The sequence below is a fragment of the Rhamphochromis longiceps genome, linkage group LG12 (assembly GCF_057381845.1).
Source record: "Rhamphochromis longiceps isolate RC_006_pf linkage group LG12, R_longiceps_female_GT1.1, whole genome shotgun sequence".
Lineage (NCBI taxonomy): Eukaryota > Metazoa > Chordata > Actinopteri > Cichliformes > Cichlidae > Rhamphochromis > Rhamphochromis longiceps.
Genome location: NC_140568.1, coordinates 40727607 through 40752223, shown reverse-complemented (window position 1 = coordinate 40752223; position 24617 = coordinate 40727607). Strand labels below are relative to the sequence as shown.

Genomic DNA, 24617 nt, shown 5'->3' with positions numbered 1-24617 from the left:
GCGCCTTTATCATCACTTCCTCTTTGAAAACAAAATGGGTGGCGCCAAAGCTTGACAACAAAGCGGCTGTTTGCTGCCTGTAACGGTCGTACAGTTATTCTTTATGTAAACTACGTTTCTTTACCTTGACATCTTCGTCAAAACTCAGCTGAGCAGCGGCGGGAAGGAGAGTTTTCCCATTTTGAATAAAACTTTTTTTTCACTTCCCTGCTGTACAAATGTCAACATGGCTGCGAAGACTGACCAACTTCTCATCGTTCTGTCCATTCTGGAAGGTGAGCGATTTAAAGAGCTGGATATCCTCCGATAACCCTCCTACATTGGAGCTACCAGCCATGTTTGCTTATACGTGACGTGTTTGACTCGTTGGTACCACAACTGCAGCCGTTTAACGGGTGTTGTTAGTCCCATGGGGAAAAGCCGAACCTGTTGCTGCTGCAAGTGTTGGTGGTGATCTCAGGTCGGTGAATTAAATCCAGGCTGAGGAGGCATTAAGTGTTTGCTGTTCGAATGACACGCCCTAAGCTGGTGAAGCAGCTATTCCTGTCACTGGGGACAGTATAGAAGCCACGTTAATGTCATTTATGCTGAGAAAGCTTCTTACACCTATGACTTTCTATGTCATCGTTGAATTTGCAAGTCATCACATTGTGTTGGTGTTTTGATGAATTCAGGCTTTCAGAGATAATGCATCAGTATTCTGATTTGTGGCTCAGCACACAGCAGATAGGGTGGCCAGGTGCAACACCCCATGTGTGATTTCACTGCTTTCTGTCTCTTGTTCACCTGTTTGGCCTTTGTTGGCCTTTATATTATTTCTTTAAACTGTTCTTTTTATAAGGTGGAGTAGTTATACAGCATACATCTTTAGTGACATTCACAAACAAGAATTGAATGCAAGAGTTTTAAATTATTTCGAATTAAAAGGCCAAATTTACCATGACATTAATGGCCAGCTCAATTAACGAAAAAGTCATAGTCACATATTGATTTATACTGACGTCATGATCATTTAATACAGCTACTTAGATGGTAAAAAGTAAATGGACTGATTCTTATATAGTGCTTCTCTGCTGTGTACATCAAAACCTTTTTGATGTACATAATAGAAAGTGGGACAAAGTAGAGAATTGATCAGCATCTGTGTAACCAGTGTGTCGGAAACACTTTGTGTCAATCCCTAGGTCGTCACTTCCCCAAGAGTCCTCGGCTCAGTCTGGTGGTTCAGGCGAGCTTTGACGGGGAGCAGCTGGCCACGGATCCTGTAGAGCACCGAGAGCAACCGCAGTTCAGCACCGAGCTGGCCTGGGAGCTTGACCGCAGGACGCTGCACCAGCACAGGTTAGATATCATGTGTTTTTGAAACTTTTTAATCACATCCTGGGCTCTATGAGTAATTTAATATTTTTGATCTCATGATACAGCTGTTATTTTCATCATAGATTTATACAAAAGGTCTTTGTCGTTGGATACATTTTTCCAGCCCTGTCCATGTCTATCTTTTATATTGTCTGTTCTGTCAATACACAACTTGACTCCACCCACTGTGTTTAGCTGCGATGCTTCTTTGCTACATGCTTGTAAACAGTGGAAGCATAGCACATTCTACTGGATTTACTATGTGATGACGCGACTGTTTTTTTTTTAAAATTATGTTGTTGAGGTTAAAGTTGTGGTAATATTGTAAAAATCTAATTATTATTATCTAATTATTTAATTAAGAACCACAAAATACTAATATTAGAACAATTTCCATTAAATTACAGTAGGTTGAAAAGATTGACTGTAGAGCTGCAACCACATGCCTCCATAGACTGTATGTAAAAGATGGACATAGCCAAGTACATGTAGAGTTACTTGGAACTGCAACCTTGGAAGAAAAATAACACCAACCAGGGACCAAAAAAGGTTTTTGATGTCTGTACCTAATGCTCTGCCTCTTCACAACTGTACAGAGGCTGATTATTGTTATTAATTTTCCATAATTCACATGTTTGGACTTTCTTAAGACTTAAGTCAAAGAGGTTTCTGTTGAGCTGTAACAAATGTTTATTTGGCTAGTTCATGATTCCCTGGTTATTTTCTCATTTAATCGTTTGAGCAACGAGAACAAAACATAATTAGCCAATGTTTCTTTTTTCTTTTTTCGCCTCACCTCCCAAATTGTTACAATAGATAGCTACTCCTCTCTGAGCCTGGCCCTGGTGGAGGTCTTTTCCTGTTGAAAGGAAGTTCTTCCTTCCCTGTGTCCCCAGGTGTTCGATCACAGCAGTTTGTCTGACTGTTTGGATGTTCTTTCTAATACTTTTGATTTGTTAGGCAGCTACCTTTTGAAGTATTACAGAAAACAAATTTTCTCTCAAACCACAAAAAAACCTTTCTAAAGTAGGGTTGTGAAAATGTTAGCCGAGTCACACTAATGCCTCTTGATGGCCTTGTCTCTTCAGACTGCAGCGAACTCCCATCAAGCTTCAGTGTTTTGCTGTTGACCCTGTCAGCAAGAAAAAAGAAAGCGTCGGCTACATTGTCCTTGACCTTCGATCAGTTCAGGAGGTCAAACAGGTGAACGTCTTCTCTGTCTCTCTGTCTGTTCAGAGGTGCGCTGGTAGAAGATTTATTATGCAGGGCTGATGTTCTGATAAATCTGTTGTGTGTATCAGGAGTCACGCTGGTATCCACTGCTCAGCAGTAAGTACACCAAACAGAAACCTTCCCTCCTGCTCAGCATGGTGTTGGAGAATGACAACAAGCCCTCTGAACCTTCACCTGATAGGTTCAAAGCCAAGAAGGCCCCGCCCCGACAAGGTGAGCTCTCCCAGCTCTCTTTCTTTTGTTTTCACCTTCCTTGGTTTTATCTTTTCTCTATTTAACTGTATTACTTGTGTTTGATGGTGATGAGCTGGAACAGTCTACATTTTAATAAACTATTTTTCTTTCTGAAGTCCAGTCGGACTCTGTGCTGAGTCGTCACTGCTGTGCCATATTCCTGCCTTAAAGAAACTTAAAAGAATCAGGGCAAAAGACAAAGCTTGGGATTTTATTTTCCTTTACCATCCTTCTATAAAGTTACTGCTTACTGTTTAGGTTTTGGTCACCCTCAAATATAAAGTGTGAGTAAGAAGAAAAAGGTCCAGATCTTGGCTCAGTTGTAGAGAAAACACTGACTCATGTTTGAAATCTAAGAAGGGAGAATAGTGGGTTGGCAGCATACATGGAGCCTAAATCCAGAGTTTTTAATGTGTAAAATCCGTCTCTATTTAAACCGGGCATACTTTTAACCTCCTCCAGGGTTCTAGATGTGAAAAAAAAATTACTTTTAGAAATTCTTGTCTTTTTTTCTGACAATGACAGACAACTCCAGAGCTTATCCATCATTTTGACAGATTAGTGCACTGATGGAGGATCTGGTGTAACTTTTACTGACATTGTAAAGAACAGTGGTCTGATGGTCTGTCTCTTTCATAACATAATATAGCATTAGTCATGTGTTATGTTAGTCATTACAGGGTCATAGCTGCAGAAGGAGCTCAGATTGTGGGATTTCCGTTCTGTGAAGTGAGCACTTGTAAGATCATAAAGTCGCACATTCAGAAAATTGAATCTCATCATTTCTCTGGGAAAATATTCCCAGTCTATACAGTTGAGCCTCGAGCTGAAGTTCACTTAGTTCATATTTGCCTGTTAAAGTGCACTGACTGCAAGGGCTTTGTGTTTCGGCTGTTACTGCAGGGGGAAAAAATCATAAGGGAGCACTCAGTCTATGTTTCTGTTTACGATTTACTTATGAGGGTGAAGAACTACTATTCTATTACTCATTACATTTAAAACAAATATAATATTTTCACTGAGATTATCACAGTTTATACTTAGTCTAAATGCTATGTGCCGCTTTTTCACAAGATTGCATACACAAGTAGGTAATTCAGAAAGTGAATAAATATATTTTTACTGAGAATGGTTGCAGCTATTGATTATTTTACTAATCGAGTAATCAACTGATTATTCCGTCGATTAATCGAGAAGTCAGATAAGAAATGCTTTTGTTTTATTAATAAGAAATAATAAACATTCAAAAGACAAAAAGCACGTCTTTCAGAATGAACTTTTCATTGTTTTCTATTTTAGAAATTGTAATGCTTTAAAGTTTAACTGCATATAACGTCTGTCAGAAAAAATAAATCCTTTGATTGTATTTATGTGCCATATTAAAACGTAATTTAAAAAATATATATATATATAAATATTAGATATTTTGAATAAATAAATACTCTCAAGTGCAGTCAAAGCTAAATAAAATAAGATATGTAAGCAATTTGTACTCTTGCTTCTTGGAAGGTTTTCTGACATTAATATGAGGCAAGTGTTTGTGTGCTTTTGACAACAAGTTAATGATGTAGACGTAATAATAATTCAGCGTTCTACCTAACAGGTCAGTGGTTCAGAGTTTATTGGTCCACGTACATTTTTATTGGCTTGCTGGGAAAAAAAGCTTTTATTTTTATGAATATTTTTAATTCAGTTTTTAAAAATATGAAAGCAATTTAATTAACACAGTATTTTGTATTATTTCATTATTAATCTGAGGAATTGAAAATGCCCCCCTGTAGACTCACCCTGTGTGCTGCAGGCATCGCGCCACGTAAAATAAGACGTCTGTCGTCAGTCTTCAGGAAGCTGTGTAATTTAAACATCCTTTCAGACCAAGTTAACATTCATCTGCATATTTTAATACAACTTCTGGAGACTTACTGCAGATTTATTTGCTGTGTAAACCAAACGGCAGTGGATGGAGCAGCTACAAAGTTCCTCATGTCAGAGTTTGCTGACCAGGTGGTTTGAAGAAGGACGTTAGCTTTTTCCCAGGGAAGGTTTTAATGGTAATTCCAGGATATTTTGGATGCTAGAAACACGTTTTCTTTCACTCAATCTGAGCTCACCTTCTCAGTCACGGTGGTGTGTGTGTATGTGACAGTGTCATCATCACTGCTGTTGTTGTCTTATCAGTGTTTTTGTTGTGAAAAACTGGGGGCTACATGGTCTTACGTTTTATTCATCCATTGCTCCTAAATAAGGTTCAGTTGCAGGTCTGTTTTTAGTAACAAATGTGAATGAAACACTCGCCTGCTCATCGTTTAACACAAGGGCGTGCTAAAGAGCCGTGCTTTTACCTAAGCATTTAGTTTATTGTTGCAGCCCTAACTCTGAGTCCTTTTTGCTGCCAAGTTACTGTAACAACCTGTTCTGACATCTCAGTTTGTACACTTCAGATCTGAAAATGTGTCTGAGGTGAACATTGCTCTATTTAGAGTTAAACTTCTGTTCACACAGTTCCTGGTTTGCAGCCATGATGTCTTGCTTGTGGTTTTGTACAGTCTCACTTCAGGCTCAGCTCCGGTTCTTGTGTAAGCGTTGCTCTGCTACCAGCAAACATCAGAGAGGAATAATTGGTGGTTTCAGTGAATAAAAATAAAACTTGTGGTTTCTTCACATCTGCAACCTGTAAGATTTTTGTTTTTGCTCTTTTATTTACTGCTTGTTTTGATCTCCTTGTTATGCTGGTGTAGGTTCCTCCTCGGTGACCGATCTACTCCCAGAGAGGCTGGAGGCCATACTGATCCCAGACCAGGGATACCATCAAGTAGGGCCGGCAGATCTTTGCACCGACATGTTTGTCCTTTCTGTCACCGTGGCCTTCGCAACCAAACTAGAGCAGGTAAAGACCGAACTCTGACCCTGATGCCTGTCTGATCACGTCAGACCTAAATGTTGAATTGTTATTGCTTAAGATAATGTAGCCAAAGTGATGTCACACCCACAAATTTCCAGTATCTGGACTAAAGTTTGATAACAGAAAATGGAGAAACACTCTTTTTCTTGGCTCGCTCGTATGTTGTCACTGCTGCATGGGTTGTTTCTGTTTCCACGTGTCAGATAATGATGATAAACCCAGCTGACAGCATCCCCAGGCCTGCTATTTGGGGTCATCTAAAGGCACTCTGGGAGAAGCTGAGAAAAGTATTAAAGAAATAAAAGCACAGCAGTTTTCTCAGAATGACTTCTAAAATATGGATGAAGAATATCACAGGTGGTTATTGTTGTTGAAAGATTATTGCTTCATCTCTTAACTGCTCCTACAGGGACTGCCTCCTTTGGAGTGTCATAATAAGAGAGCAAAGACACTGAGTATCTCACTGCCAAATTAAACCAATCTCTTCTCCAACCATTACAATTAGAATTGTTTTCACATTACACGCTGCGCAGCATTAGTTATAAATCTTAATTAATGTGTAGTTGGGGTGTTTTTATTTTATAGCTTAATGTGGCAGTAATTCTAATCTTGAATGTTTAGTATAACTATTAATTAATGTCATGCATATATTAAACATACTAAAACTAATAAATGAATTGAAAAAACATGGCTATGGTGTCAGGGGCCCAGATTAGCAGTTGCTTTTAAATGTAAAGCCAATCCCTGCTGGCCTACAGCCTCTCCCACAAGATGTCTGCAGGTGGCAATAAGAGCCCTGCAAAGAAACGAGGGAGAGCTGAAGCTGATAACCAAATGACGTCCCAGAAACCCGAAAGCAGAGCGGGTGAGAGAAAACAAAGGAACCTGCAGGCACCCATTAATTGTCCTTCTACTGGTTCACCAATGGGAGCCATTTTCAATTATTTCATGCGCTGTAGATCTTTTGACCAAAAGCTCTCGTTTTTATAGCAAAAATAAAGGCAGAAAAGTAATCGTTTTATCCCCAGAAGCCAAAAATGTAATTAAATGGAAATCCAATTAGTCGACCAGCCCTGCAAAGAAGAAGGGAAGCGCTGCATGGCTCTGATGGCTGATGTGCTCTTCAGTGAAACAGATAAAATAATAAAAAAAACAGAATTCAAGAAGTACTAGCAGGGGTTCTCTATAAACAAATAAATGAATGTCATATTGACAATAACTCACTGTTGAATAGCCTAAATGTAATCAGATTTTTAATTTGAATTGACGACTGTGTTGCAGTGGTTTGCACTGCTACATCACAGCAGCTGTCGAATCCAGCAGCTGTCTTTCTGTGTACAGTTTGCATGTTCTCTTTGTACCTCTCTGGCTTCTCTCTGGCTTCTCAGGCTTCCTCCCCCACAGTCAAAACACATGATGTGATCCCAAATTGGTCATAGGTGTGTCTTTGAGCCTGAAACTGTCCAGGGTGAATTCTGCCTCTTGCTGGATGACAGCTAATTTAGGCTTCAGCCCTCCGCAACCTTGACTTGTTCAGCAAGAACTACCATGAGTGAAAGAAAGCCTCTGGCTATTGAAATATATCTAGAGAAGTAAATCTTGAGAAATGTTCTGTAGAGGAACATGTGGAAGGACCATTAACACTTGCAGCTGCCAGTTTTCTCTGTCGGTGTACTTCAGGGTCACGCAACCGAGTAAAGTCGTTTGACTTTTGCTAACATTTTCTTAAAAACTGTATGTTTGAGTTAACTATCGATTAATTAAAAGTGAACTTCAAGTATTTATTCATATTTAACTTTAAATGAATGTTTTTTATGGTAAATGGTAAATGGCCTGTATTTATATAGCGCTTTTCTAGTCCCTAAGGACCCCAAAGCGCTTTACATATCCAGTCATCCACCCATTCACACACTGGTAATGGCAAGCTACATTGTAGCCACAGCCACCCTGGGGCGCACTGACAGAGGCGAGGCTGCCGGACACTGGCGCCACCGGGCCCTCTGACCACCACCAGTAGGCAACGGGTGAAGTGTCTTGCCCAAGGACACAATGACCGAGACTGTCCGAGCCGGGGGCTCGAACCGGCAACCTTCCGATTACAAGGCGAACTCCTAACTCTTGAGCCACGATCGCCCCGGTTTATGAAAATCTGCAGCTTCTGTGGGAGTTAAAATTGTTATAAAACAGTTCTTCAATAAAATAGTAAAATATATATAACTCTATAACATTATCACACACATGCACACACTCGTATTTTACCAGCATGCTGACTGAAACTGAAAAATTATCTTCACATGTACATGTAGACTTTAAAAGAGAATCCTTTAAAACCAGAAATGTTTTTGTTTCGCTGTAGTTGGTCCCCAGCACCATGAAACTGTCAGCGGAGGGCTCAGAGTTCTTCTTCTACTATTCTTTACTGGGGAACGACATAACCAGCGAGCCTTTCCACAACCTCCTGAGTCCTGACTTTGAGCCAGAGCGCGCGTCTGTGCGCATCCGCAGTAGCAAACAGATCCTCAAAGCCTTCCTGTCTCAGCAGCCCAGTTTACAGGTGAGTGCCTGACTGGGAGCTCCTGCCTCCCAGTTACCTGCTGTGTACCTGTATGTCTTAGTCCTTTCTCTTCCTCAGATCCACCTGTGCTGTGGGAATCACTCTTTGGGCAGCACTGACATTTCTCTCTCAGCTCTGGCTGGTATTTCCACGGATCTGGATAACAAAGCAGCGACACTAGAGGGAGCCTTTCTCCTGCAGCCTCCGAAGCGAGTCAAGCAGACGCTGCCTGCTCTGCCCACCGACCTGCAGCCGACTCTGGGAGTGGCTGTAACCCTGAGGAGGGAGGAGGTCACACTGCAGGTAAATGAAAACAAGTACTCAGAGTTTAATTTCTAAAACATTTATGATTGGGATGTTGTCAGCTCTAAATTACATGAGATGAATGAAGGATGAATCTTTGCACTCACAGCAATTTGGAGGGAGAGCAGAACTCTGCATAGAGCCTCAGACTAGATTTCATGTGTTTCTTTACCACTGTGATTTTATAACTTCCTGATGCATTGGTTGTTTTTGTTATGCTTTATGATGGACCTGAGTTGTTGTCCGATTATCACACTACATGTCATGCTGCATGGTCTTGTGTCCTTTCAGCAGTCTGTGGGGAATAAAGAGGCTAGTGGAGCGCTGTCTCCTGCTGTTCCTCCTGCTGAACAGAGACCTCGAAGCTCTTCTCCAGTCCATAAGCCTGCAGGGTCTCCTCCACATCCTGGTCCTCGGGGTCCTCCTCTCCCTCCTCCTTCATCTCATACAGAGAGCGAAGCAGAGAGTCTGCTGGATGAGCTCCGGCACGGCAGAGAGCCGACAGGATTGGCAGGTAGGACTTAAAATAAGCAGCTGTCATTTTCACACGAGAAGTTTGAAAGGTTTAGAGCTGAAGTTTGTTCACTGGTGTCCAGCTACAGATTTGGAGGCTCCAGCATCGCTGCCCAGACAGCCTGAGGCTGCAGCGGATGGTGGAATGTCATCCGTCAGTGTTTCTGCTCCCAAAGTCTCCATCCCCCCCTCTGCTCATCACTACTGCTTCTCTCTGGACCTTCGCAGCCTGGGAAACCTCAGCTTACCCCACCCCATTGCTGCTACGCTCAGGTGAAACACTTTATCTGCTTTCAGCTGTCAGAATGAGTTTTTCCACATACGGTGCTGTGCAGAGATTTTAGGGAACTTTAGATGTTCACATTAATATCTGTCAAACACTCAGCAGCATTGAGCCTGAGTCAGGAGGAAGCATTTTAATTTCCATTCAGTTTTATTTACATGGTGCCAAGCATTAGAAATTGCAGCTTGTTTACAACAACAATTAAAAAAATATTATGTCAATTGAATTGATAAGAATTTAGCGATTCTGATGCCATTATTGATATTACTTTTTAATTCATATCCTTATCGATTCTCACGGGGTTCTCATTGACTCCGCCTTGAGAGTCATCACCATCACTAAGCAAGATATCGAAGACATTCGATTCTTGCAAATTAATTGCATGCTGTGGGTCGAAGGTTTGTTGGAGGTATTTTTCCTCTTTTTTCTGAGTCATTACTGGTTTTACAAATAATGCAGTGCGTTACTTAAGTATTTACTGGAGAAATTAATTAATTACACAATGTGATGCATTAGTTTCTTGTTTCTCCGTAAAGTCACCTGAAATGCATTTTCTCATAGTTACATTTTACAATATAAGGCAATAGGCCACACCCCAACATACCGGCACCTAATGCACTATCCTAATGAGCACACACGTGATCTTTCTCTTAGTATGTAAGCACAACACCGGCAACACAAAACAAACATGAAAACCAGCACAAAGCGATCGCCACAGTGATTCTACTTTAGAAACATTAACAGGTAGAAACTGAGGCTGTAGCCTGAGTGGTCATCTATTTGTCAGCTGTTGAGGTTCAGGGTCTGGCTGCATAACTAAAATTTCTGGGCCTAAAGTTGTTATTAATGAAATACACAAATTATTTGCATTAAGAACCTACAAATCCTGTCTGCCATGATTTCGTTCCCATATAAAAAACAAGCCCAGTTGCGACTTGCAATCATGCAATGCTATCAGTGCCATTAAACCTGTTTATATGTTCTCAAAAACCATAAGATGTAAACTACCTGCTAAGTATCTTGAAAACTGGGTTAATGGGGCCAGTAACGATTTTTAATTGTTAACATGTACAAATAAATGTACTGATTTTACCTTTAGTGCTTTAAAGGTCTGTATAAGTGTGGATGGTTAATTTATCAACTGTTCAACATAGAGGAAGTAGTTTTCCTGTATTTTACTCACAATCATCACTTCTAACATTTTATTTTAAAAAATCGGTTATAACAAACATGCCTTTAAAAAAATTATTATCGTAAGATTTCATGGACTTCTGTCTGGTGTTTGATTGAGATAATTTTCTATTTAGGAATCCATCCAAATATTTAGTGCAGTGGTTTTAATTTTATCTGTTCATTGATGGTTGTATATTTGTCACACTTCAGGTACTCCTACCAGTTCTTTGGCAGTGCTGCTCCGATCATGACTAACCCTCCTGTGGAGCTGCAGAGGAACACGGAGGTGTCTCTGCCTCAGTCCTACTGCGCCTTCGACTTTGCTGCCCTGCCACAGCAGCTACAGGAAACCTTCAGCAGGTAGGGAAAAAAACTTCATTCTTCCATCAAAATTTAAAGAAGTGCAGCTATTATTGCAACTGATGGACCCTGTTTTTAATATCATGCTTTAAACATATGGAAGGAGATCAAATGTTGATCGCAGTTAAATAATTCACTTTCATTCAGTATCAGTAAATATTATCAGGAAAAAATATTCAGTGTAACTTACCTTGTATAGTTATAAAGGTCCAGTGGTGATATTTTTAATGATAACACAGTAAAACATAAATAAGTGCAAAGAAACCATCTCACCTTCATACATTATTTAAACAAAGCTGAGCTGTCGGGTTTATCGTTGGTTTGCTCTTTGTCCTCCTGCTTGAGGGATCAGCTCTCTGACTCTGTGTCAGCCAGCAGGCACAAAACTCTTCTGATGGAAAAATAACTCCAGACCTATTATAATGACAGCTCGAATAGTGTTTCCTTTTAAGTTATCATCTATAATTATCTTTTCCTTTTACTTCAAAGTTTGTTTTTCATGACAGTATAAATGACATAAATGGGTGAAAAATTAAAGGAAAAACCTGAACCATTGAACCCTTCAGTGATTTCCTTTTTCTTAGTTCTGCTGTAGAGAACATTTTGCTGTTATGTTTTGTGACACCTTTGAGGGAATGGTCACTGCAAATGAACATGATGCCCTTTTTTTATTTTTAAATCCTGTCCTGTCTGGCAGCTTTTGCAATCAGAGTTGTGATCTGAGTGCACTGTGGTGCCAAACACATTTTGCTTTTCCAAAAACAGCTATATAAAATCTTTATAGCCTCCTTGTGTTCATGTGAATCTTTTATCTGATTATTTATTCATTTCCTTTTGTGTTATTTCAGTTATTACATTATATGTGATAAAGTATGACAATGTGTAAGGTAGGACAGGCAGGGGAAAAAGTGTGTGTGGGGGGTATAATAATAGGATGGAGCACAAATAGAAATGAACAATGTATCGACACCTGCTGCACCTGTAAGAAAAACAAACATACAGCACCTGGAACACAAAAATGAGAAAATATACTAATCACCTGGGAGATGTTTATGTGTATTTGTCATGAATTGACTTGATAATGAGGGTGGGAAGCTGCAGTAACAACCCCACAAGAGCAACAGACAGATGGAGATGGAACCAGGGCAACTCTCCCATCCAAGACCCTGAAGAGTACTGAGGACCCAAGGCCACACATCACTGCAACATCCGCGCATCCATCCAAGGAGGAGAAGGATGGAGGCCCCAGATGGGGTGCCCATGGCCAAAGGGTGAGACTCCCAGAGGCAATAGGCAGTGGACCTGCTAGAGGCCGGCCACCCTGTTACAAGTTGAGAACACAGTCACCCAGCACGCAGCAATCCCCCCCCACCCCACCAACGAGATCGATCAAGCTACCCTGACTCACAAAGGGAGCGGGCCAATGGCCACACCAGAGCATCCAGTCACGCAACCCGGAACCAACAAGCACCCACATCCCAGGGAGAGGCATAAGCGTCCAGCAGGGAGCAGTGACCATGTCCCACAGGGTCCGGGGCTCAGCCATGCACACACACACTCATAGACCACTCACTCACTGTCACATGCACACACGTTGACGTCCCACCTTCGAGATGTCACCGATGACATCGTCCCGCACCAGCAGCAAACAGAAACACTATGCAGTCCCCTGGTAGTCACCTGGTTTTTCTTTCTTTCTTATTCTTTGAGGAAACATTGTTATCCTGATACAGTGTTTCCATAGAATCAGATTGTATTTGTGCAGTAGTGAGGCTGGGGAACATGTATACGGATGTGTTTTTGTGAGAAAGATGGCTCACTCGTACTTAAACTGGATTCATAAATAATGTTGTGAACAGACTTCAGCTCCACAGTTTTGAATTGCAGCCTGCGATAGTTGTCCTTGTTCTCTTATGACGCCTCATTGATCTCAGTGTAGCAGCACGAGCTCTCCTGCTACAGCTCATACTCCTGCAGCTTTGTACATGAATGCCAGCTATGCTTGATGAGATGAGCTCCACTTTTTAAAGTGAACCGGTTGGTAACAAATGTTCTAAAATCTCACAGCAGAAATTAAGAAAGAAAAAATGCAGGAATGTTCATTAGTTTGGTGTTAGTTCAGGAGAAGTGTTAAAAAAGCAGCGGGGGGATTTCATGTGTTTTAACTGTGTGTTGTAGAGTTCCTCTGGTGGTGGAGGTTTGGCATAGAGATACAACCAGCCGTGACCAGCTGATTGGACGAGCCTCCATCCAACTCTCTCAGCTGTTGAGCACTGAGAAGAGCAGATTCCTGGGATCAACTGGAGAGCAGTGCTGGAGACAGACTCACCTGGACAGGATCCCTGTGGTCCAAAAACACCGGTAGAAACCAGACTGACTGATGGATCACGTAATGATGATTAACCTCTGTTTAACAGCTGCATTTCTATCTGTCTCTCAGGCCTAGTGAGAAGGTGGCAGAGTTGGGCTACATGGCAACGCTAGAGGACCTGGGATTGGTTAAAGCCACAGAGGTCATAGTGTCTGACTCATCACAGGTGAGAGAGCAGCGCAAATAACAGCCAGTATGGTGCATCTTCCTTTCAACAAGATAAAGAACAAAAATATTCTGGATTTAGATGACCTAGGTGTGTTTTAGTCGATCCCTCCGTGCAACATTTTTCACCATCAGTCAGACTGAAAACTGACTTCTTTTACTTGCTGCACCATCTGTGGTACAGAGTGCTATTCTATAAAAGCTGCTTTCAGTTCATAACTCTCCAACATGATACACAAAGTATTGGATGTGGAGTCACAGCTTTAGTTGATTTTATAAGGTTTAAAGGATTTTTAAGCACGTCATCTACAATAAGTGCCTTTTAAAGAAACAGGATGTAAACCTTTGTTTCAAAGGATAAACTGAGTGCCAGGGTTTGAAAAATATGTTTTTAACTGAGTCATGTTCCAAAAATAAAACTATATAAACACTGTAGAGCTGGGAATGTGTTCTGCTCTAAAAACAACCTTTTTCTGTCCATGCTAGTTTTCTTTTAGAGATAAAAAAAAAAAAAAAAAGTCTTTCTAGTCTTCTATCACCACAGATTACTTGGAGTAAAATGTTGTTGTTTGTTTCTAGCTCAACTAGATCACTTTTGACATGTTTATTTTCCTACATATCTACAGAATGAAGTTGCACCTCGCTCGCAGCCATCCTTCCACCCTGCAGTGCCCAGACCTGCAGCTTCCAGCCTCCACACAGCGCCACTGGGTCTTACAGTCCCCAGAGAGACTCTGGAGTACCGCACAGCCCTGGAGCTGGAGATGTGGAAGGAGGAGCAGGAGGATCTGTTTGATGATCAGGTAACCACTAGCTCCATGCAGTTTATTGGATTCTTACAGCGCTCATATATTTTCTTACTTTTGCCAAAAATTGAACAATTTTTTTTCCTGTAGGAGTCGACTATTATATAACGTTTATAAAATATGCTTGTTTTAGCTGAGGAAGAAGGAGCTGAGCCACATGCAGGCGTTAGCAGAAGAGTGGAGGAGGAGAGACCGAGAGAGAGAAGCTCTGGTCAAGAAGAAGGTGGAGAGTCTACACCCGCCTACACAAATTCACATATCAATATATGCTTAAGTTTTACTGAAAGGTCCCTCCTGCTCACTTCTACACATCTGTGTGTGTTTGCAGGAGGTGGAGTATAACCTGCTGGAGGAGCAGCTTCAGAAGACTTTGTCTGATCTGGAGAAGAGAGAGAAACAGTTGGCTGAGGCTGAGCTGGAGGTCTGATGCTAGCTGATGACACAACATACAGTATCAAAGGCTCATAATATTCATACAAATTATTGTAATTGTAATTCTGTAAATGTGTGTTTTAGTGTGTTGTCAACACTTAAGAATTGCTTGACAGAAGGAGGACTGTAGACAGAAAATTGATCATCAGACATCACATGAAGTGTTTGGATCATTGCATTATTCAGTAATTTATCAGCATCTGTCATCATCCATCACCTCAACCGCTTTATGACTTTTATGCCACACATTGTAGCACCATCTTGTGTACAATGTTATATATAAAACCAATTCTTCATTCATTCCAAATGCTAATAGCTCACACTTCAAAAGCAGCTATCAGTAAAACTGTACTTTTTGTAGTTCTTGTTTAACATAGACTAGAAATTATGTGGCCATTTCCAAACTCAAGATTATAACTGACCAAACCCTTTATAGCAGGTTTTGTTATTATAGAAAATGTAAGCATAACAAAGACACTTCAATAAATCTAAAGATACAAGTGTATGTTTTAGATTTTTGGCTCTTTTAAAACACTTTTAGTCAGAACATCGGCTGTGCTGATGTTTAAAATGTAGATTAAAAGTGAAATGCTACACAGAAGTCTTCATTAAAGCTTCTCCAGGGCTATTTTGACCATAGAATGTATGTAAAAGCCTTTTTCTTAACATTTTTAGTATTATTATCATAATAATAATTTTTTTCTGAGATCTCTTAAAGACCCCATTTAAGCAGACCATTTTACTCTTGCAGTCAAAGTGTTCACTGGTAGATTGTAGATTTTAGCTCTCTGCAAAATGTAATATCTAAAAATGTATTGATTATTGAGAATGTGAAATGCATGCAGTCTACGTATATTTCACACATACAAAGGTAGAAGGAAGTGACCAGGCAGTGACATTCACTCTAGTCAAGATTATAACTGACCAAACCGTTTCTCTACAGTAAAGTGAGTGCATCTCTGTTTTCAGACTCAGAGGCTGCAGAGGAAGCTGCGGGCCGAGCATGAGCTGACCCAGAGGGAACTGCAGGAGAGCAGCAGGCGACTGCGACAGGAGTGCGACCACCGGGTGGCGCTAGAGAGAGAAAAAGTCCGACTGATGGAGGAGGAACGAGCACGGTTACTGCAGCAGGTAGAGATTGAGGATTAATCTGTTTGACTGATTCTGATTGTAAAGTCAAGTGACTTCTTCTATTCTTTTCTTTGTGCTCCTGTTGTGCAGATTGCAGATGGTGAGTCTCGGTACAAACAGCTGGAGAAAGAGTTCCAGCTGTTCAGAGAACAACAGAACATCAGACCCGAGTTCAGACTGCAGTCAGAGATCAACCTGCTCACCCTAGAGAAGGTAAAGCAGCTGCTTTAGGAATAGTACTACCTGGAAAGACGGTACTCATTATAATGAAATTAAAGTCAAAGTTACAGCAAAAGAGTAAAGAAATAAAAAACTGACAGACCTTATTTGTACATCACCTTTCTGTGCAGGTTTCCAGGTTTTCTTCACAGATATACGATAAGCTGATGGGACAGAGCAGATGTAATATATAAAAATATTACAAGATGAAATTTAATGAAACTCAAAGAAAATGACACAATTTGCACTCCACAGGTTAGTTAGTGAAATAAAGCAATATTAGAGAAAATGCTAAAAAAAAGCTGCTAAAAGTCTAAAATAATAAAAATTATTATACAACATGTAATACTACAATATTACATAAAACAGTGCTCTATAACCTTTTTAAGCTAAAAGGGTTAAATAACATTAATACATTTTTGCAATAATAACTCTAAAATAAGTAAAAATAAAGCAATACTGAAAGAAATAAACTAAAAATGAAAACAAAAAAAATGCAACACAATAAATATGCTATTGAAAAAAGCACAAAAGGTGTTTTTCGTTGTCAGGTGGAGCTGGAGAGGAAGCTGGAGTCCGCCACTAAATCCAAGCTACACTACAAGCAGCAGTGGGGGCGTGCCTTAAAGGAGCTTGCTCGATTCAAACAGGTATGGTTCACCCAGAGAAGGATGTGATTCTTATAGGAGCTGTTTACTGTAGAGTGCTAAACTTTTATACCGGGGTTACAGATTTAAAGGATGGGTAGTCTTAACAATGCATGTTTGCATGTTAGTATGGGCTGTAAAGGTATGTTCATGCTAGTTGTCTAAGTATAAAAATATGGGCCAGTGGTTATCCCTGTTAAGTATGTAAATGTGTTTAAAAACTCATAACAAACCAAACATAAAAAGGATTTTTCAGCAAATTACAGTTACTTATTTTTGTTTTTAGAAAAGCGCAATAACATCTGAAGCTAAATGTTAATTACATTCCAAGTTGATATTCATAGAGTATTCCAGTATGTAATGACATCAGTAACCAGATGGATGAAAACAAGACTAGTAGTCCAGAATCTCAACAGAACAGGACAGAATGATGACAGCAGTACCTGAAACTGACAAAAACAAAACCCAAACTTTACCATTAAAACAAAGCGAGTGAGAGGAGCTGACCTCGGACCGTCTTGACAGCGGTCATATTTCACAGCAGATAATTGTAGTTTTTCAGTGAGGGGATGCTGCAGGTTTTTAAATCTGCTGCTAGAGATGAGCTGACAGTGTTAGGACATGTAAGTGCTCTGTTTAAAGACACAGAGTGAGCAGAGGAAACCAACCATAGCTCCACACACGTCACATCATACTGAGGATGCAGCAGCATGTAGATGTGTGATTGAGTTTTAAGGCAATTTAAAACTTACTGTAGACTTTATATTGCTGTCACCTTTTTTGGTGTTGTCTTTTTATTTCCTCAATCTAAACATGTTCTTTTTAGACTAACTGGTGATTCTAAATTAGCTGTAGGTGTGAATGTGAGAGTGAATGTTTGGTTGCCATTCAGTGTCTTGGTCCAAATGCTGCGACAGATTTCATCACCCTGCAGTTAGTCGCCAAGTTGAGTAATTCACTTTAGTTTAAAGTTCATAGCTTAAACATAATCTCAAAGCACTTTATATTGTAACATTAGGACCCTAAATAAAGCCCCAGATATTAGACGGAGAACCCCAGGAAGAAATTTCCATTAAAAACAGTCTCATTGAGCGGGAGTGACCATCGATGACCAGCTAGGGGGTAAAAAGAGAGGATAAAGGAGCGTAGAGAGATGACAAACAAAAAGGCCAGAACTTAAACTACAAGAGAAACTGGATAAAAGCTGAAGGTGTGCAAAGAGTGGAGAAGTAATGTTTGGTGCATCATGGGAAGTTACGTGAAAGCATCAACAGCAAAAAATGGAAATAGAAAACCGGAATTCAGCTTTTGGTTAGTGACGTCTGCTGCTGCTCTACTCTACTCTAATAGGGACCATCACTTAAAACATGACCATGACGTTGTAAGGCATGAAAGCAGTCTTTTTGAAAACAGAGGAGTTGCTCTCTGCTGGTCATTAAAAAGATTTAAGGCACTTTCACGTTGCTACATGCATCTTTTACAGTATACACTCTGTGGTCAGAGGCCCAAAAAGCATCAAAGTGTATATATCTATGCTGTTTGAGGATTAAGAGTGGATTTGTATTGGTTTTGTGTCCTCACAAGTTTGGAAAGACACACGTGTGTGTTTGTATGTCTGAAGGAGAAAGAAAACGGGAGGAGAACGAAGTGTGTGTTTTACATTGGAGTCAAATATTTAGCAGAGTTGAAGTAGACAGCCATCAGTTCTTAACAGCCCATACACACTCATCCACCTATCTTTGTGAGGACTCTGATTCACATACAACTACTAAATGCCTAAACCTAATACCAACCCAAACCCTGAAACCAAACCCTTTGAAGGTCTGTCACAAAGTGAGTGAGCACGTCATCACTCCACAGGCCTACAACTGAAACTTGTCCTCACAAGGGTAGACGTTTATGTGCACACACACAGCACTAAGTGGGGCTTTAGTCAGACTAAGCCTAATGTAAACACACGCAGACGCACAGACCTTATCTGACAAACTAATAACTGTTACCGACATTAACCAGCTGGAAAACTGAACGGACATTTTTCCTCCCTCTCGCTCTCCGTCTCTCTTTCATTTTTCCTTTTTACAGCAGCCTCGCCTCTTTTGTTTCCTCCTGTCTCCTTTTTTCTTCTTGTTTGACAGTTTCTCCTTCTCTTGTGTCTTCACTATTTATCACGTTCAAACTTCTTCCTCATTTTAGTTCTCCTTTCTTTTCTTAATTTTCTTCGTCTGCCTCACGTATCCTTCCTTGTACCTCCTGTCTGCCTCCTTTTGGTTCGCCTTCCTTTTCGTTTCCCATCTTTGTTCTCACTTTTTTTTCTTTTGGTTTTTCCTCCCCATCCCTCCTTCCTCCCCTCTCTTAAGTGCCACATCATTGTAAAGAAAACACAGAGTGATTTATGCACCTCTAAGGGGGTTCAGCTCTGAGTGTCACCCCCCACCTATTAATCATTCCCTGGGTTTGCGTTGAGCAATAAGCTAGTCAGGCGCTAACTATTCAGATGTCACACTCTCGCTTTTTATAAAATATCAGGCCTGTGTTTACACGACCATCCGTCTTGGTGCGCCGCGGTTTTTAAAGCCGCCGCTTGTTTGGTTTTTCTCGGCCTCTACTCGCCTATTTATTCTCTCCTCTCAGCGCCTCGCATGGCGTGCTGTTTAGCTCAAGTCAGATCATAAAAATTCTTGTCCAAGGAATAATGTGCTTTTCTACCCAGGAGGTGCAAGCGGCTGGAGAATTAATACCCACACAGGACTGTGGTTTTAGATCAGAGGGTCGGCCCCTGCCTTTTTGAATTCAAAATATTGGGACAAGGAGCTTAAGTTGGTCTTTTCAAAGAAAAAATACTAGGGCACAAAGAGATTAAAGTTTTGGGACGAGAAGCGTAAATGTGGTATTTTTAGAAGCTAGGTGTTGTGGGACAGAGAATTACACTTGGTCATTTTCTTGAAAAGAAAGAAGCAAAGACTTCTTGGCCAGTTTATTTCTGCAGATCCAGCAGTAACAAAGGCTTTGATACAAAATCCAAGTTTATGGAGGAAAGAAAAGGGGCTGTTGCTGTTCTGATGTGAACTGAAGTCCACCATAGAAGTCAAATATAATCATAAGCCACAACATTAAAACCACCTGCCTGCATCTGATGGGCAAATTATGCAAAAGTGGGTTATTTTTAATGCCTTTTTTTTTTTCCAGCATTTCTAGGCCACTCAAGTACATTTTGCTTCACGTTTTAGCAGGTTTTTTCCCCCCGAAGAATCTATTGTTTCTAGCTTTGGGTACCGCTCACATTTGAACTGCTACTGAGGCCGTTACTGGAATTTGCAGATGGCCATTTTAAAAACCATGAATCTTATATTTTTAGAATTCAAGTAAATAATTGAATATATACAATTATTTATTAACAATAATAATAATAATAATAATAATAATAATAATAATAAGGTACTTTTTGTTCTTTTGTGAGCTTAAAATGATGTAAAACCTTGGAAAATTAATTGAAACTATAAACAGAATATAAAGAAATGCCCACTATGACTTTTTGTCAAAACATCAGTGTATTGTGATGAAGAGACATCAATTGAAGTTGAGAAAGATCCAGGTAAAAAGAAAAATTAAAGGTTAAACGGAAGCATACGTTCTGAAATATTTCAGCAGTTTTATCTATAATCATACAGTCTGTGTATCAGTTTTGCAGTAATGTAAATCTACTTATATAAAAGTGCACATAATGTACTCAGTAGTGCAGTTTTTAGTACATTACATGTGGAGATTGCGCGTTCTCTCCAGATACTCCTACAATCCAAAAAGATGTGTGCTAGGTGATTCTAAATTGGCTGTAAGCGTGAATGGTTGTCTGTCTCTCTGTGTTAGCCTGGGGACCTTTACAGGGTGTACTCAACCCTTCGCCCTATGATACCAGAGACACGTTCTGACCCCCAACCACCCTGCGTTAGATAAGTGGAAAAAAAATTTGATGGATTAGTGTTTCATTCAAAATATTGTGGACCACAAGAAGAACACAGGGTAGCATTATAGGGTATACAGTGGGGCAAAAAAGTATTTAGTCAGCCACCAATTGTGCAAGTTCCCCCACTTAAAATGATGACAGAGGTCAGTAATTTGCACCAGAGGTACACTTCAACTGTGAGAGACAGAATGTGAAAAAAAAATCCATGAATTCACATGGTAGGATTTGTAAAGAATTTATTCGTAAATTAGGGTGGAAAATAAGTATTTGGTCACCTCAAACAAGGAAAATCTCTGGCTCTCACAGACCTGTAACGTCTTCTGTAAGAAGCTTTTCAGTCCCCCACTCGTTACCTGTATGAATGGCACCTGTTTGAACTCATCATCTGTATAAAAGACACCTGTCCACAGCCTCAAACAGTCAGACTCCAAACTCCGCCATGGCCAAGACCAAAGAGCTTTCGAAGGACACCAGGAAAAGTATTGTAGACCTGCACCAGACTGGGAAGAGTGAATCTACAATAGGCAAGCAGCTTGGTGTGAAAAAATCAACTGTGGGAGCAATCATCAGAAAATGGAAGACATACAAGACCACTGATAATCTCCCTCGATCTGGGGCTCCACGCAAGATCTCATCCCGTGGGGTCAAAATGATCATGAGAACGGTGAGCAAAGATCCCAGAACCACACGGGGGGACCTGGTGAATGACCTGCAGAGAGCTGGGACCAAAGTAACAAAGGTCACCATCAGTAACACACTACAACGGCAGGGAATCACATCCCGCAGTGCCAGACGTGTTCCGCTGCTGAAGCCAGTGCATGTCCAGGCCCGTCTGAAGTTTGCCAGAGAGCACATGGATGATACAGCAGAGGATTGGGAGAATGTCATGTGGTCAGATGAAACCAAAGTAGAACTTTTTGGTATAAACTCAACTCGTCGTGTTTGGAGGAAGAAGAATACTGAGTTGCATCCCAAGAACACCATACCTACTGTGAAGCATGGGGGTGGAAACATCATGCTATGGGGCTGTTTTTCTGCCAAGGGGACAGGACGACTGATCCGTGTTAAGGACAGAATGAATGGGGCCATGTATCGTGAGATTTTGAGCCAAAACCTCCTTCCATCAGTGAGAACTTTGAAGATGAAACGAGGCTGGGTCTTCCAACATGACAATGATCCAAAACACACCGCCCGGGCAACAAAGGAGTGGCTCCGTAAGAAGCATTTGAAAGTCCTGGAGTGGCCTAGCCAGTCTCCAGACCTCAACCCCATAGAAAATCTGTGGCGGGAGTTGAAAGTCCGTGTTGCTCGGCGACAGCCCCAAAACATCACTGCTCTCGAGAAGATCTGCATGGAGGAATGGGCCAAAATACCAGCTACTGTGTGTGCAAACCTGGTAAAGACCTATAGTAAACGTTTGACCTCTGTTATTACCAACAAAGGTTATGTTACAAAGTATTGAGTTGTATTTTTGTTATTGACCAAATACTTATTTTCCACCCTGATTTACGAATAAATTCTTTACAAATCCTACCATGTGGATTCATGGATTTTTTTTTTCACATTCTGTCTCTCACAGTTGAAGTGTACCTCTGGTGCAAATTACTGACCTCTGTCATCATTTTAAGTGGGGGAACTTGCACAATCGGTGGCTGACTAAATACTTTTTTGCCCCACTGTACATATACAGGGTAGAATTACTTAGATTACAATTTGGCGATGCACAAACTTCTGTCACACAAGATAACATTCTTCACTCTTCTGGACCTTTTGAAGATGTAGCAGTAGAGTTGGAGTTGGTCATCACGATTAGGAGCTCAATACTCCACTGATTGCCACAGAGTATTTGTTATTTTATTGATTTTAAGTGCAGCATCTTCCATGTGCCCACATACCTGCAAATGCTTTTTATCTTACCACGTAGAAAAATGCAATCCTTTTCCATGGGAAAGAGTCTGCCGGGGGTTAAAGTTTTATAACAGGTTGTTGAAGGTCCATTCTCTGCTTGGACCAGTTAACCTCCATCATGTCTTGGTTTCATTGGTCATGTGATCTTGCTGCTGAGTTCAGCTCCCCTCGGGGCTATCCAGACTAAAAGTGTCCTCTCTCATGACGCCGTGAGTGTGTTTGTATAAAACTGTCTGTCAAACAGCAGATGTAACATGTTGTCTGAGGGTATTTCAGTGTTACTGGTCTCAGTGGACACTCTGATGGTTCCCACTGGTCATTCCTGAAATATTATGGAGTCCCAGGGTGAGGGGTGCTGTCCCAGACAGCGAGGGTCAAAGGGTTTGATCGGTACTGAGAGATTTTAAGGAATAATACTCTACACATGATGAATTTTCAAATTTTTTCCACACAGTTGCTTTGCTGGATGGTTTTCAGTCCATCTGGAAGTAAGCACGCGGCTGAAAACACATAAGCAAAGCAGGAAAGGCAAACAGTGGTAGTTCATAGAAGTTTAATATAAAGAGCCAAGCAGCTCCACTGGGAACGTGAATTTAACACAAATTGCAAACAGTTGGAATAGAAATGACGTTTTTGACCACTTGTCGGTCAGAGAGCTGGTAATGAACATCAGTTATTTCTCAGGAACAGAAACCTCAAATGGAGCCAAAAGAATGTGTCGAACAATGAAAAATGGGAAACACTCTACTATAACCATTGTTAATAAATGGTAAATTGACCGTTAATTAAACTTCAGTTGCCTCTCGCCCTGCGACAGCTGAGCTAGGCTTCGGTCCAGCCCCCCCACCACAACTCTGCAATGGAGTAAGCTGTTAGGAAGCTGGTTGATATTAACAGTGAAAATTGGTTTGTAGAGCATTTTCTGGATGGTTATTATAAAGCTGAGGCTGATTTTGATCATTTTTGTTTTTTCTCTTGTCGTTTTCTTGCATTTCCACTCAGATAGGTTTAGTTTGGTTAAGTCCAGGAAAACATTGCTGTTTAAAGTTAAGTGAGCCTGGTTTTGCCCCAGGAATAGACTAGCGCTCTGTATTTGCCTTCTGGCACCAGGCATGCTTGAGGCAGGGTTGAGAAGACATGGGTGCACAAGCAGTTTAGTCTCTAACTGCTTTTCACTTTTATTTCCATGCAGTAACACAGAGATTCCCAGATGACAGAGGAAGATTTTGTGACAGTTGGAAAAGATGACTTTCTCAGATCATTTGAAAACCCTTCATGATCACTTTGTTTGCCGCTTTGACTTCTTGCTCTACAACAACACTGATGGGCTTGATTTTTATTTCTGGTCTTTACTGCAGTGAGTTTTAAGCTTAGGCCTGTGTTGACATCACAGTTTAGGTGAACGACTAATATGTCGGGCAGAATTGCAGTTTTTAGTGATTGACATGGTTCAGAGTTGGTCTTACAAAAAGCTCGATCACAGCTTTACACACTCGTCTGCATGTTGTCACTGTTTGTGCCGTTCTTTCTACAGCTCACTGTGGTGACTGAAGTTATAATATGCAAACAACCAACGTGAAACATTGTAAATTTGAAAGCTGATTTTGGTCAGATTATTGAGCTTTTGGTCCCATAATTTATTTTTAAATCGTTTATTTTGTGTGTCGCTGCTTGTTTTAAAGATTGAACAAATAAGAACTTCAGCTTTAACTAGGTATCGCAACTCCGATATTTCAGTGCTACTAATACATTGAAACTTCACTTCAAAGAGTGAATACAAACCCAGTGCTTAATGTTAAATGTTTCGGTCTCCATTATAGACGGACGGCATTCTTCAACTCTGCTCCTGCAGCTTTTATCTCCTGCTTATTGGTCTTAAACGAGGGCGATCGTGGCTCAAGAGTTGGGAGTTCGCCTTGTAATCGGAAGGTTGCCGGTTCGAGCCCCGGCTTGGACAGTCTCGGTCGTTGTGTCCTTGGGCAAGACACTTCACCCGTTGCCTACTGGTGGTGGTCAGAGGGCCCGGTGGCGCCAGTGTCCGGCAGCCTCGCCTCTGTCAGTGC

General features: G+C 40.8%; 1 protein-coding gene across 3 annotated transcripts in view; it reads left to right on the top strand.

Annotated features, from left to right (window-relative positions):
* Positions 1 to 37: 37 nt before the first annotated feature.
* cep120 (centrosomal protein 120) overlaps positions 38 to 24617 on the top strand; it is a 39557-nt gene continuing 14977 nt past the window's right edge. The window contains exons 1-18 of one of the 3 annotated variants that reach the window (XM_085426362.1): positions 38 to 275; positions 1185 to 1341; positions 2448 to 2562; positions 2661 to 2805; positions 5565 to 5713; positions 8085 to 8282; positions 8361 to 8585; positions 8877 to 9099; positions 9188 to 9371; positions 10765 to 10914; positions 13093 to 13275; positions 13355 to 13451; positions 14077 to 14253; positions 14390 to 14479; positions 14585 to 14677; positions 15658 to 15819; positions 15910 to 16032; positions 16590 to 16688. In XM_085426362.1, coding sequence (XP_085282488.1) covers positions 227 to 275; positions 1185 to 1341; positions 2448 to 2562; positions 2661 to 2805; positions 5565 to 5713; positions 8085 to 8282; positions 8361 to 8585; positions 8877 to 9099; positions 9188 to 9371; positions 10765 to 10914; positions 13093 to 13275; positions 13355 to 13451; positions 14077 to 14253; positions 14390 to 14479; positions 14585 to 14677; positions 15658 to 15819; positions 15910 to 16032; positions 16590 to 16688 — 2619 coding nt within the window. In that variant the 5' untranslated portion in view covers positions 38 to 226. Of the gene's footprint in view, positions 276 to 1184; positions 1342 to 2447; positions 2563 to 2660; positions 2806 to 5564; positions 5714 to 8084; positions 8283 to 8360; positions 8586 to 8876; positions 9100 to 9181; positions 9372 to 10764; positions 10915 to 13092; positions 13276 to 13354; positions 13452 to 14076; positions 14254 to 14389; positions 14480 to 14584; positions 14678 to 15657; positions 15820 to 15909; positions 16033 to 16589; positions 16689 to 24617 lie in introns of all 3 variants that reach the window. The other 2 variants (XM_085426361.1, XM_085426360.1) reach the window with 2 other exon arrangements.